This window comes from Cimex lectularius, unplaced genomic scaffold (assembly GCF_000648675.2).
Source record: "Cimex lectularius strain Harlan isolate CLEC.00 unplaced genomic scaffold, Clec_2.1 scaffold65, whole genome shotgun sequence".
Classification (NCBI taxonomy): Eukaryota; Metazoa; Arthropoda; class Insecta; order Hemiptera; family Cimicidae; genus Cimex; species Cimex lectularius.
Genome location: NW_019392646.1, coordinates 1372507 through 1387690, shown reverse-complemented (window position 1 = coordinate 1387690; position 15184 = coordinate 1372507). Strand labels below are relative to the sequence as shown.

The 15184-nt window shown below is 33.5% G+C and overlaps 1 protein-coding gene across 1 annotated transcript; it reads left to right on the top strand.

Annotated features, from left to right (window-relative positions):
* The first annotated feature begins 7884 nt into the window (after positions 1-7884).
* Positions 7885-15133, top strand: LOC106660877 (glycine-rich cell wall structural protein-like). Its single transcript, XM_024230453.1, has 5 exons — positions 7885-7890; positions 7980-8126; positions 13604-13651; positions 13988-14228; positions 14293-15133. The coding sequence occupies exons 2-5, from the start codon at positions 8072-8074 to the stop codon at positions 14933-14935; spliced, it is 987 nt and encodes a 328-aa protein (XP_024086221.1). The 5' UTR covers positions 7885-7890; positions 7980-8071; the 3' UTR covers positions 14936-15133.
* The last annotated feature ends 51 nt before the right edge of the window (positions 15134-15184 follow it).

The window sequence follows — 15184 nt, the reverse complement described above, 5'->3', positions numbered from 1 at the left end:
TTTTTAGATCTCTAAGGGTATATTTTAATTAGACAAAGAACACTGTGTCTTACCTTTATTTTTTATAACCGTGGTAAGAAAGAAAAAGTTCGATTTGAATGACGTTCAGAAACAAAATAATTCAAAAACTAAACTTAATAATTTACAGGTACTGACACACTTTATTGGTCTGTTTAATTGACTATGTTCATACTCATATACAAAAAAATTGTGATCAGTTTATTTATAATAAACTTTTAATTATTAAGATCTTCGACCACATCGCAACATGTTGAAGAATATTCTTCGCCATGTTTGTTGTTTTCTGAATAGTTCTTTGAGTTTATTTTTTGTTTTTTCGGTTCTCAGTTCTTTTTCTTTTTAAACCCTTTCTTTAATAACTTTGTGTAATATTTCTACACGATTTTAGTATTCTTTGGCTCTCCTCCTGTTACAGTTTGATCTTCCATTTTCCCGTAAGTGATTTCCATTGGGGTCATGTTTAGTGTAATTTAGGGTATTATTAAAAGCAAATACGGCTAGTTTCATGTTTCGAAAGGTGTTCTAAAATGTTTCTTGTAAGCGTATTTTAGTGAAAGAGTGCGTTCTAATAATCCATGCGAGTCTGGATGACCTGAGTAATGTAATAAGGCTCGATATTGTAAGGATTTAATAAATTCTCTACCGTTATCCATTTGGATAGATTTTGGCATGATATTGAGAAAGGTATTCGAAAATGAGTTCTTGTATTTAGTGACTGGGAGATTTTCGAGGCCCTGAAAAGGACCGGTGGTGTTTTGAGGCGTCGTGGGCGATGAATCGAGGCCGGGACCGTGTGCGGGCCGTGGGTAGTGGTCCGTAACCGAGAGAATCGTTGGCTGAGGTCCGGGGGCCGTGAGTCGGTTGATTCTGCAGTGGTTGAAGGGTTTCGGGTGCAGCAGTTAGCCGAGTGCAGCAGTTGGCCATTATAGCCAATGCTGCGAATACCCTTTCTGCCGTCGCTGTCGCTGTCGGTGCTCCATTAGTGATTTGCGAGAGCTCGTCGGGCAGACGAGTCTGCTGTCGTTGTTCGATTAGGGATTACTGAAACCTCGTCGGGGAGACGAGTGTGCTGTCGATGCTCGATTAGTGATAAGTCTCGAAGTGTGCAGGGAGACCTCACCGAGGAGACGAGTCTCCGACGAGTCTGAAGTCAGTGGAGCAGTGCGCCTGCTTAAATTTGGATGGGCTCTACTCTGATTAGTAGCAGAGTGGAGCGCGAGACCATTCCATAGCCGGTAGTGGCACCTAGTAGCGGGTAACGTGGTGACTGCAGGTGGCCACAACATAGCTCCCCCAATTGGCGAGCCACTCCAAACTGCAGCCAATTGTGTAGTGCGGCGTGTTCCTCCAGTAAGTTCCTCCCACTCCCTAAATTATTCTCGGGAACATGATCACGTCGGGGTCACCAAAATCTTCCAGTCACTAAACTGATGACCCCGACATGATCATGTTCCCGAGAATAATTTAAGGAATGGGAGGAACTTACTGGAGGAACACGCCACACAACACAATTGGTCTGCAGTTTGCAGTGTTGTGGCCACCTGCAGTCACCAAGTTACCCGCTAGGGCCACCCACTACCTTGTATTTCTAGTCCATTAAGACACTTGAGAAGAAAGTGTAAGACGTTTTAAAAAACAATCGATTAAAGTTAAGAAAATTTCATCCTTAAAATGAAATGTATCTATTTTCAAATGGTTTAGTTATAGTTTGTGTGATGTATTCAACTGGGGTGGGGTCTCTCTATCATACTTGAATCTTGACAAACAGAACAAGAATTTATAAAAATTTTTTATATCTTTCAACATCGTGGACAAATAATAATTTTTTAATAGTTTGAGATGGTTTCTTTTTGTTTTTCATTGATATTGATCTTACTATATTGTTTTAATTTGATACTTTCCAAATTTTATGTTATGTGTTTACTAAAGTTATTGAGCATCCGTTCGTATTCGGTTTCAAGATATTTTTCTTTTTTATTGTAAATGCCGTAGGTTGTATTCGGTTTTATACATCGAATAATTAATTCGTTCATTTGGTTCTTTAATGCTCAATGTTAATCTGTTTAATTCGAGGTTCTCTGTTTCCCGTTTTTAAAACTATTTGATTCTGTCCTGTGTCCAGGATTTTATTTTCATCAACAATCGTTACTTATTGGTTTAAGTTTTTCTGTTAATGAATAGTTATAGGACTCACGTAATCGTTATTATGATCTTCATTATTAGCCCGGGGCAACTTTATTTTAATCAAATAGCAGGAAAAAATCTTTGCTAGATTGCGATAAGAACACGCAATAATTTTACTTCTTGCAAATTTAATATTTTCAGCTGACCATAGTGAGAAGCATGCAAAGTCGAAGAAAGAAAACGTTTGAGAAATTTGCATGACTTATCCAAATCCCTTATAATTACTTGTTCCTGTTGAGTTAGATGAGAAAAAAACTTCAGATACGTGGGCATGAAGTTCTAATAGGAAAAAATGAAGAAAAAGAAATTTTGTGTTGTAAATTTCATACGCCTCAAATCATACATTTACTTTTATATAAGAGAACCTAACTGGCCCAACAAATTAAATGTAAATTTATACTGCTTATACGGCTTTTGTTGTTTTATCACTGTTTATCTTTCATTTAGGAAGAGTATTACATTTATTAAAACTAATCCATGATTATACAACCAACTTGCTGGTACAAAGTATTGAAAGAGAATCCTTCTTTTATTAATTATATTTCCTGTAAGGATTTTTTGGTTGCTTTGTTTAAATGAATTGTTGTCGGTAGGAGTCACTGGGAAGCCCGGTAATTTTCATAACCGGATTGTGTCTCGAGGTATCAAGTTCAGTAGATAGATGGCAAGATTGGAAAGATGTTTTTATAATTTATAATCTTCTGTAAATCTAATATGAGTTTTTTTACTTTTGATGACACGGTGATATAAGTGAAACGAAAAATTTCTTTTGAAACGGATACAAGCTCAACATTAACACAAATGTTAACAGTAGAAATATACGAGTGTAAACAACAATCTTGTCAAGAACAGAGATTACCAGTCGGAGTAGCGGAAAACATGCCATTAAACATCCTCCAAATAATACGCTTTCTAATTTTTACGAGTACAATTGGTTCGTTAGAAAACCCCTTTTAAAAAACTGTAGTTTCTCTCTCAAGAGCATGATTGTAGAATCATATAAAACATATTTTTTTAAATAGTTTTCGCTTTGTTAGGGAAAACGTCAAAATATATAAATATGTATTTAAAACATAACTATGTTCAATCAAAATGAACATATGAGTTTAGCTTTTTTGCCCAATCCGCCTATTCCTTAATTTTTATATTCGACATACATATCAACAAACATACATATTTTTTATCACATTTTGGTGGAGGTTTTCGTGCGAGAGGTGATTATCATTTCACCGACAACTGTCCGATTATTTGGATTTTTACAAATGTATTACATTATTGTAGTTATTTTTAATTAAAAAATCCACTATTTCCTATAGCTTTTCTATTTTTTTTATCCCGTTGTAGTGAATTAATTCCAAATACAGACACAATTTTGTATTATCATGTTACCGTTTAATTAAAAATAGTTAGAAATTTATCACATTTAAAATTGCATTTTTTTGTCAGACACGTTTTGCACGATCTTCATTCGTACTATGCGTTATCTAAATTTAACCAGCTAGGACTCACGGGCCAGGAGGAGACGATAAACATAAAGGTTGTTCACCTCCCAGATCGTACACTATTTCGCAAATAGGTTTCCGGTTAAAAATGGTTTACACTTCCTTACAACTTCCTGGATTATAGACAATTATCATGCTGTTATATAGTTGAGTGTCTGAATATTTCGAAAGTATGGTATACTATGCCAGCCAATTTTTCTTAATGTTAATGATACTTTGGGTAAAATATACAGCCAATTCTGGCAATTTTTCTACATATTCCACTACATTTTGGCAATGATTTGGTATAAGGCGATTTTCTGAATAAACAGATGGCTTTCCAAAATTATTTGGCTTATTAAGAATAATTTTCTCGGATCATTACAAATGTATTTTATTATTTTAGATATTTTATTATAGATAAACGTCAATGGAAGGTCTGTGCGTTGACTAAATTTAAACCAGCAAGGATACACGGACGTGGTCGTTTAGAGGCATAAAATGGCGGGTTCATCACCTCACAGATTTTCCAGTATTTCTTCTCAAATTCGTTTCTTATGCCGTATACTTCCCTGCATCTTTTTGGATTAAAGGTGATAGACGATTAACATAGAGATTATATTTTGAATCGTATATATTTCGTAATATTTCGCAAATAAAAGATATGGTTTGGCATCGCAGCCAATTTTCTTATTATTAAGTCTATGGTGTTTAGTGACTGTTAGTTAATGATTACTTGGAGATCGTGAGGTGTGGTCTGGTGTGACGTAGGTTTATAAAAACATTTTCTTTATCATGCCAACGTTTTGAACTTTAGCCTCAATTTCAGGACCTGGGATTTATAAACATTGTTTAAATTTGTGTGGTGATTAGTGACCGTTAATCGATAATTATTCAGAAATCGTGAGATGCGGTATGGTGTGATATAGGTTTCAGAAAAACATTTTCTTTATCGTGCCAACGTTTCGATCTTTATTGAGATCATCTTCACGGCGTGGTATTTATAAACATTGTTTACATTTAACAAATACATTTAGAATGTGGATTTTTTTTTTTTTTTTGTTCAAAGTATTTCTACTCATTCAAAGTGTTTGTCTTCTGTGTAATTGTGCCATTCTTGCGTGTCGTATTGAGAGTGCCAGTGAGATTNTTGTTACTGGTGTGGGATCTTTAATTTTGGAAAAAAGTGTGTGAATTGTTCTACAGTTTTTGAAAGCTATTTTAAAGTTATTTTATTATTAAGGATATTTTGGGTAGAAAAATACATTTCTGACAATTTTTTTACATTTTCCATTGAAGAATATATGTAAGTCCCACGATCTTCAGTATGTCTATGCGATATTTAAATATAGACCAGCAGGTAATCAGGCCTTTTAGAGTCGATAAAACTGCAGGTTCGTCACCTCGCAGACCTTACATTTGTATACCTTATATAACCTTCATCTTGCTGGATTACAGCCAATCGGCGACTAGCTTACCGGTTAATCGATCATTACCAAAATAATTTGTATACAAAGGGTATAGTTTTGCTTTACAGCGAATTTTATTTTTTATGCGAGAAATAAGAAAAAAGAATATGGCCTATTTCTGGCAACTTTTATACATTTCCCATCTCGTTCCTGAGGACGATGGAGGAAATATCATATCACAGATTAAACAGATGAATTTCTAAATATTTTATAAATTGTGATTTTTTTTAATTGTTACCAATTTATTCGATTGTTAAAGATAATTTTTTCTTCCAAGAACTTTAGTCCCGTCTTTTCTTAAAATCTTTATTTTTCCCATATCGATTTCGGCGTTTCAGTAAGTATACCAAGGTAGATGCTCGAAAGTGTATACATAATAATAATAAATTAAATATAAACATTATAATAATAAAGCATACAGAAAAAATAAATTGATGTTAGGTGAGGTTTTTGTGAATCGACCCTCGTTTTTGGAATTCTGTTCAAACGGATCAGTTTGAGGGTACTGCTGAACAAATCTACAATCGTTTCCCAAGCTTCCAACTGTATTTAAGCAGTTATCATTAGGGGCTATAGGTTCACAAAACATAAAATAAAATTTGAAGTTACATACATTTTTTTTTTTTTTTTTTTTTGTCAGACAGGTTTATTTGAGTTGAGCTAGCTGTTTAATTTATGCTGCTTGGATTTTTTAAACTTTCACACGTGTACTTTTCCAATTATTAAATCATTAAATTTCGTAAGTAATTAGTTTCTGTACTCCAAATTTTATTTAGCAAAGACGTTCTCACGTATTTCTTAATTTTTGTGGACCTATGGGCCCTGATGATGACTGCTTATATACAGTTGAATGCTTGGCGAACGATTGTTGATTTATTCAGCTGCCATCATACTGATTCATTCAATCAGAATAAAAATAAAGATTTAACAATTAGACGGGTCTAAAATTCTTGAAAAAACCTACTACATTTGATCAGGGCCGTAAAAGAGATATAACAATAAACAATAATAAAAAAAATATTTTTGGTTTAAAAATATGTCCACTTTTTACCATTTTTGTACGGTTTCTGTGTACCATATAACAATTACTAAACAACCAGATAGACTTTTGAATCTCATAATAATATTTTTTTCTGCTGTTGTTAGCATATCCATGATTTACTACTACTACTACTATATGTCTTTATTGTTTAATATATATACAAAGTTTACGGATCGGCATTATATATTACAAAGCAAAAAAGACATTCCTCATGGTTTAAAACCGTCTGAGGGAGTCTAGCACATAAACTTATATAACTAAAATCTCTCTTATTTAGAGTAATCATAATTAGTATTTACAAAAGGAATACAAACTTTCTTCAAAAATTTCAGTAATGTAATAATACAACATAATTGTAAAATAATAGCTGAAACATGATTTCAAATAAATACATCTTTTTTTTTTTTTTATTACCTATAATGCACATAACTCAATAATAAAATAAACTAAAGTAAAGTAAATGGAAATAATAAAAGTAAAAATAAATAATAATGAAGTATATTATCTACCACAAGAGATAATAGTAAAAGACAAAACTAATAATAAGTGTTTAAAATGTAATATTAAGGTCGAAGATGAGCTTTTCACCTATTCAGGGGAATCCGACAAAAGAAGCCGTCTCCAGCCTCACCAGGTGCCTCTGATTCTAGCTCTAAGAGAATAAGCTTCTTTGCAGAAATTTACCAATACAGCCCAATCCTTGCCATTAATATATTCTAGCAGCATCTCACTAGGCAGGGTTTCCCTATCAAAATAGTGTTTCCTGACAGCGTTCAGTGCTGGGCAAGTCCGGCTCTGTACCACTACAAAGTTCACAGTTAATATCCTGCTGCTTGAAGTGTTTGTAGTTTAAGTTAAACAGATCCCCTCGACATTTAATTATCCACCGCATGCTATCTAAGGGTAGCGAGAGATCCATTAGATAATTTGGGGATTTGAAAAGAAGCTCTCTATGGAGTGGGAAACTGTCCGAATTGGCCAAAGTTGTGTAATATTGCCTCTTTATATTGTCACAAATGGACCGTCTAACTAGTCTCAAACCATCCCTCCACAGTTCAACTCTGTCGATATTGTTCCGACTTAAGGACAGGTCTAAATTAAATTGCAAGATATGCCTTTTTATTTCCTTAAACCAATATATTTCCTTATTTACAATCTGCTTGGCTAGGATCTTCGGGAGTCTATTATCTGGTAGGGATAAAATTCTTATTATGTAGTCGAAGTGTAGTTTCACAGTGTGGAGAAAAATTGGCAGGAGACCCGTCTCAGCATAGAGGAAAGCTGTGGGGGCGTACTGAGGCAGCCTGAACAGTCTCCTGATGAAAGACCGCAGAAACCCTTCTACCTGTCCAAGCATCTCTCCTCCCCAAACCTGAGCGCCGTAGCATAAAATAGACCTGCTGACTGTGTTAAATATTTTTAGTTTAGTCGGGTACGCAATATCGCCGTTGTCTATAAGAGGTCTCCAGATAGAATTTAATCCCATCCTTGCTCTATCCACAGCATCCGCAACATGTTTGTTCATTGACAGTGCCGGCGTGAGTCGGATTCCCAGATACCTATATTCATTCATATCCATGATTTAACTAATTTATAAATAGTTGTGATTTTAGAAATGTTTTTTGTTTTACCAATTTATCTCATTCCAAAGGCATTACAGGTTGAAAAATATAGACTACTTCCGGCAACTTTTGTAAGTTTCCTGTCTTCCCTACAGGAGGATTACGAGCGTCATAAGATTAAAAGGTCTCCAATTAAAAAGAATTAGTTTCCGTTTAACAGCAGAATATCCTGTTTGTTTTTGCGTCCTTGTCCCCCTCCAGGTGTGGGTACAGAGTAGGGCCGTCTCGCCGATCCTCCGTGATCAGTCAGACATGATATCAGCGGCGTTAATATTCCTCGTCGGAGCATCGTTTTCATCCGTGTCAGGTAATTTCTTGCTGTTTGTACTTTAGCTGGGTTAAAGAATGTCCTACATTACTTTGTTTGTGCATGTGTGAGTTAGTGTGTCTGTTGCGGTGTGTGTGTGTGTGTGTGTGTGTGTGTGTGTGTGTGTGTGTGTGTGAGAGAGAGAGAGAGATATTGTTAGAGCATTTAAATCCTGAAGTCTTTGAGAAACGCATAGAACTCAGAATTATGTAAATATATTTTCTTACTATTTGCATTATGTATATATCAATGCGGCAGACAATAAGAATAAACTATTTTTATCGTTTGACTTTAAATTTTACGAAATACTCAGATGGGAAGGGAAACAAATTTTCGAAAAACTTCTTTCATAATTAATCATTCTCTAACAAAACTTCTACTGGCTGGTGCCAAAATACTTTAATTATATGTATTAGACATGTAATGGTTACTTGTCATCATTATTATTTTTGCTAGGTTATAATTTAAAAGCAAGCCAAAACTCGTCTGGTCATGTTCTATCTGATGCTCTACGAACTTAATATTTCCAAATAATCTAGATCATGGAATGATCTTGATGAAAAGCAAATTCAATACTTACTGCCAGGGTTTCTTTTCTATTTTTAGGTCATCATCAGGGCCTATATTAATTACATATTATGAATACATATTTGTGCAGTTGATTCAATATGTACTGCAATATGCACAATACAAATGAAACAAATAAATGTACACTAATACAAATATGTAGTCATAATGTGTAATTAATATAGTTCCTGATGATGACCTTAGAAAGGCCCAAAACTTGGCAATAACAATTGAATTAGCCTTTTCATCAAGACAAAAACATGAACCAGATAATTCGTGAGTACAAGTAGTAAGTATATATAGTATGGTCGATACATCTAACACTTAAAAGGTCAATATTAACCGCGTTGTACTTGACACCATTTCAAAACTTGAATTGATGATGATGTTACTATTTAAATTGTTAATTAAAGTTTTAAAACCTTGATTATTTGGGTACATTCCTCGAAAGCTCGTTGAAGGAATTAAAAGTTAAATTTAACAATCATTTAATATTCTTTATATATAAACCGAAAAGAAACAAACTTATCTTAAAATAGCAATTTGACCATATATACCATATATTTTTTTTACCTAGAATGTTATACTTTTTATAATGTATCATCATCGAAAGACCAAGACTCTCGACGTATCACATACCAAAAATACACATTGAATATTTATAAACTTAAACAGTTAGTTGACCAGTGGTTCTAATTTCTTCCACAACAGAACATTTTGTCAGTTAATTTCTGCTCGTCGAGCATTGTCCAACAATTTTGATTTCAGCAATTAATATTATATTCACTAGTTTTCGTGGTCAATATCTTTCAATTAATCGAGGTTTTTAGTTGAGATAAAAAGTCAGTGTCACGAGCGGGATTCGAACCCACGACCTTCGGCTAGATACGCCGCTACCTCTACCACTTGAGCTATCGTGACTTCTAGGCGACTAAGTCACGATAGCTCAAGTGGTAGAGTAGCGGCGTATCTAGCCGAAGGTCGTGGGTTCGAATCCCGCTCGTGACACTGACTTTTTATCTTAACTAAATACCTTAATTAATTGAATTAATATTATAATTGTGTATTAAAAAATCGTACAAAAGGACGATTTGAAAATAAATAAAAACACTTAGTTCTTTCATCAAGCTTTTGAAGAATATATCCTCTTAATTGTGACTTTTTAGAATGGACTCGGAAATTCATTTGTTAATGACATAAGTTTCAAGGGATGAAGGAAATATAGTCTTCAAAATCTCATTTAAGAAATTCAATTGGTAAATCTACTAATTAATTATTCCCTATACCGAAAAATATCTTATCATAAAATAACAATTTGACCATATACATTTTTTTTAAATTAGAATCATATGTTTATTGTAATGCACATCGTATATGGGATATTTATATATGTTTCTATAAAACAATTTTAATATTATTTTATATGTAATACATGTATAGTTGTCGATATAAATAAATGAAGTAAAAAGATTGTTTTAAAATAATCTGTACATACTTGATAAATGTTTTTTTTTCATTTATATTAATTACTAATAAATAGAAATTTGGCGACTGAAAAAAATTCAGCTTTTAATAGCGGAGACCAAATGGCCCATGTTCGTTCTGCTCAGAAAGGGTACAGAAACAAATGAAAGTGTTTGAACTGTATAAGTTTGAAATATAATATTCAAACAATTCAATTAAATCGTAACTGAATCTTTTAAAATTTTTATGCGACATAAAATTTCACATGCATTTTTTTTAAATCGACTGGACTAACTAAATTTTCAAGAATGCTTATAGTTTTACTATATTTTTTAAATAACGTTAAGATTTTATTTTGTGCTTCTGATGAAATTATGTCAAATAAACCAAAAACTGTATGATTTCTTTTTTGATTATACATATACAAAAAATGTCAGAGATAAGGCAAATTTGAAAGAAATAAAAACACTCAGTTCGTTAGTCAAGCTTTCGAGGAATACATACCCTTCATTGGGACTGAAAGTATTTCGAATAATTCAAACGTTCAATAAAACTAAACATATAGTACAATACTTAATGTTTACTTTGAAGAGTGGACGGGAACACTTCACCTGTCCATTACGACTGTCTTGGTACAAAATGTAATCTTGCAGAGTGTTGTAAATGTCTATATATGTTACAATTGAGGATTCTAATTTTATTCAAAATTGTCGAGTTTAGAAAAAAAAATTATCTTGATGTGATTGCTATGAGCCTTATTATTATAATTATATATACAAATGATCAAGAAAAAAATCAATTTGATAGAAAGAAAACACTCAATTCCTTCGTCAAACTTTCGAGGAATATGTCCTCTTCATCAGAACATTGAAACTATTTCTAATGAAGTGAATTTTATCACAACTAAACAATCCACTTTATGAACTAGTTAGGGAAATTTTTTCAGATAATTTTTTTTAACAATGTTAGCACACAGGCAAAAATATTTACGACAAAATATCNTTTCTAACTAAAAATTAATATTGGGATTTTAACAATGTTTTTGTGTATAATATATTAAAATTAAAAACGTTTTACCAAAAGTAAATGATCGTGTATTTTTTCGACATTAAGAATATTAAGCGAGAAGCAAATTTAAATAAATCAACGAAACAATAATATCAACCTTGATGTTACTGATATCAGCCTATATTTGTTTATAAAAATCACGGATAAGCCACTATGAAAGAAAGAAAACACTCAGTTCCTTCGTCAAGCTTTCGCGGAATATGCCCCCTTCATGATAACTTTGAAACTATTTCTAATGAAGTAAATTTTATGGATAGGAGTTTGCTTCACATCGTAACAGTACACTTTATGAACTAGTTAGGAAAATTGTTTCCGATAATTTTTTAAAATTTTAGCGATACAGACAAAAATATCTCTACGATAAAATATCCTATGAAAAGGATGCACTAATACAATGCTGTCTATCTAAAAATTAAGATTGGCGTTTCAACAATGTTTTTGTGTATAACATATAAAGTGAATTTTGTTTTACTTCATTTTTTTTATCTACAACTGTACATGTATTATATACAATCAGTAGAATGGATAATTTATTGTTTGTGGCAATACGAGCGTTATAGTGAAAGCTACCCATTGGCAGCCGCTCTAGATTAACAAAATGATATAAATCATTTAAGAGGTCTCTTATTCATATTCTTTTTAGACATATACGTGGTAATTGTGGGGAATAGAGTAATCGTATTTGTGTATTAGTGTGATTTTGCAATTTACTATGAAAACGTTAGTAATATGTTTTGATGGATGAAAAAACTGTTGGCATGTGAAGTGAATATAATACATTAAAATGAAAATTAACAACTTTTTTAGCAGAAATATCCGTGCATTTTTTCAATCGTAATAATATTAAGCGATAAATAAATTTTAATAAATCTAAGTAACAATAATAACAATCTTGATGTGATTGATATCAGCCTAAATTTGCTTATAAAAATCAGGGATAAGGCAATTTGAAAGAAAGAAAAACACTTAGCTCCTTCGACAAGTTTTCGGGGAATTTTTCCCCCTTAAAATTTTAAAACTATTTTTTAACAATTTACACGCTGATGCACTTGTAATCTCGAATTGACAAGTGGTAAATCTGAAGATAAACCCATAAATTCATTATGGTTGAAGGCATAATTTTTAATATTGTAAGTGCGTGTTTATATTTGTTAACTGTGTAAATCATTACAAATATTTCTGGTATATTTCTAAAGCTTGACTGCGAGAAGGAACTGAGTTTTTCTTTCTTTCAAATGCTCCTTTTCCCTGATTTTTACATACAGTCATAATAATAATTTATAGTAATTTTACAACAACGGAATATTATACCGTCTGTATGATAATATAACAATACTAATTACAAAAAAAAGTACAAGCTTTCTTCTTCCAAACACGACAACTGGTACTACACGAGACTGCATAATTTTTCAAATATTTGCACCAACGGGCCGGAATGGCAGAAAACCTGTTGTGGGTTTTTTCCAACTAGGGGCTCGTTTGGTAAACATAAACTATTAAAATTTTACTTCTGTTGGCGGTAACTTACGAAAAGCTGCGAACATCTATACAAAAATGTCAAAGAGGTGAAGTAATATGGTATTTATAGCGCGATTAGATTCAAATTCACGATATCTAACTTCGTTTTGTTTAATGGCTCACGGTAACAGGAAAAGCGTGAAACCATTTAAACAATTACGATGGCCTTAAACCCATGGGGAAAAAAAGCACAGCGGATACACACTACAAACCTTTTATTCAAAGCGGTCCTACGACAAATAGCATCGAATTACAACAAAAAATCACATCAATTCAAAATTTCAAACAAAAGTTCGTTTAAAACGCTGCACATAGTTTAAAACCCCTTTGCTACACAATATTTCCATGACGTTAGTCCCGGTGTTTTAAGATTTTTACAATCCCTGATTTGCATTTGTAAACCTTGGTCGCCTTCCTTTTCAAAAGGAAGAAAAGATAACTCGAAGGATAATAGTCAAGACAAGGCTGACTTTTTCGCATCACTGGCCAAAGAAAAGCGAATATACGAGTTATCGACCAACGAAAATTAATTGTTAGGTCGTATCATTAATGATGATCATTTACATATTTATAATATTGTCGTTTATTAACAAGTGTTAATGCTGTTTTTTCTGTACAGCCTTGATAAAGACCTAACGAAAGGTTGAAAGCTTGGTAGACTGATGACCATAATCCTGATACCTCCTATCACTCAATACGTTAAATTTCTCACGTCAATATTGATAGAATTCGTAGGATTAAAACGTATACATTCTTATTCACTTTTTCTAATCACTGGTAAACGTCGTGTGCGTGATTTTGAGTATCTGTGTGCTTGTTTTTCAGTTTTGAATTTATATATTTATTACGACTTTTTTCAGGTGGTGAAAGCCATGCAGGTGCATATTCAAGTGCATCCAGCTCTTCAGGTATTTATTCCAGTTTGTACTATAAAATTGATTTTATCCCTAATTTTAAGAAGTAATTTTCTATATATGTTTCATTTTTAAACGGTACAAAAACAGGTTAAAATATAATTATTTGTTTTTGTTACATAAGATTATGACAGAATGACCTGTTCTGGATTAAAAAATCCGATTAATATTCACAATTAATTAATCAATGATTAACTGAACTTGACTATCCTTGACCTTAATATTTGTTTATCAGTGATACTCTCACAGTTGTGTTTTCCCAACGTTTTGTAATAAATAACACTATCTAGATAATTGATAAAATTCAAAAGTAAAGGTCTAAATCCACAGGTGGGAATTTTGGTGGAGGAGTATTTGGAGAAGGGGGAGGACACCCATTTGGCACAGGATTTTCTGGGGGTGTTGGAAGTCCAGGATTCTTTCCAGGATTTAACTTTGGATCTCCCCCGGGTTGTCATTGCACACCACCGTTCGGCCAGGGGCTAGATGCTTTAGGGATGCAAAATGCCATACAACAACAAATCAAACAACTTCAAGATTATGCCCTACAGATGCACAATCAGATTGCTAAGTAAGTCGTTATTTTGTAGTTCAATTGCTGTAGTGCAGGAGATTCAACAAGTTAATTTTTTTAGTTCCATTCCATCTGGAGGTGGTGGTGGTGGTGTCTACAGTAGAGGCAGTACCGGTGGCTTTAGTGCAGGACCTGGTGGTGGCTATGGTGGAGGCCCTGGTAGCTTTCATGGAGGCCCTGGTGGCTTTCATGGAGGCCCTGGTGGCTTTAATGGAGGTACTGGTGGTGGCTTTACTGGAGGCAACGGTGCTGCCAGTTCCAGTGCTAATTCAGGAGCAAACAGTTATGCTAGGGGCTATGATGGTTATTCCCCAAGTGGTGGCCAAGGTACTTCATTTACCGGACAAGGAAGCCATGGAGGCTATGGAGGAGCAGGGGGTGGAGGTAGTGGTGCTGGCCATTCAGGATTAGGTGGTCACTCAGGTTCAGGCGGTCACTCAGGGTTCGGAAGTGCTAGCGCTGGAGCATATGGTAGTGACGGTTCACCTGGAGGATATCAAGGAACTGGTACTGGGCTTGATGTTAGGTTCGGTTCTCCTGCAGATGAAGGGGCCTCCGTTGGAGGAGGTGGTGGGGGATTTGTGGGAATTTCTTCTTCATCACGTTCCAGCTCTTCGACAGTAGATGGAAAAACTCAGACCCACAAGGAAGCATCAGTGACTGTCAATGATAATGGCAAAGTCACAACATTCCATTCACCTTGAATTTTTCGTAATGCATTAAATTATATGTAAAAATATTAATATGAAATGTGATCTTTAGAGTATTAGTATAAAATGTGTATTTTAATGAAGAAATTAATTCATTTTTCGTACTTTTATTGCAATTTATCTTATTTTTTATGTAAAAAATATAAATGAATTAATCTATGAAAATTTATATTAAAAATTGATTCCTCATGATGGTTTTCATTGGTATTAAATTGAATGAATACCACACCTTCTTCTCTTTTT

What these genes read in the sequence shown, in the direction of transcription:
- LOC106660877 (XM_024230453.1), top strand. Translation starts at nt 8,072, where the DNA reads ATGATATCAGCGGCGTTAATATTCCTCGTCGGAGCATCGTTTTCATCC. An exon ending in AAGTGCATCCAGCTCTTCAG is followed by an intron (nt 13,652 to 13,987) that starts GTATTTATTCCA and finishes CTAAATCCACAG; the next exon opens with GTGGGAATTTTGGTGGAGGA. An exon ending in ATGCACAATCAGATTGCTAA is followed by an intron (nt 14,229 to 14,292) that starts GTAAGTCGTTAT and finishes TAATTTTTTTAG; the next exon opens with TTCCATTCCATCTGGAGGTG.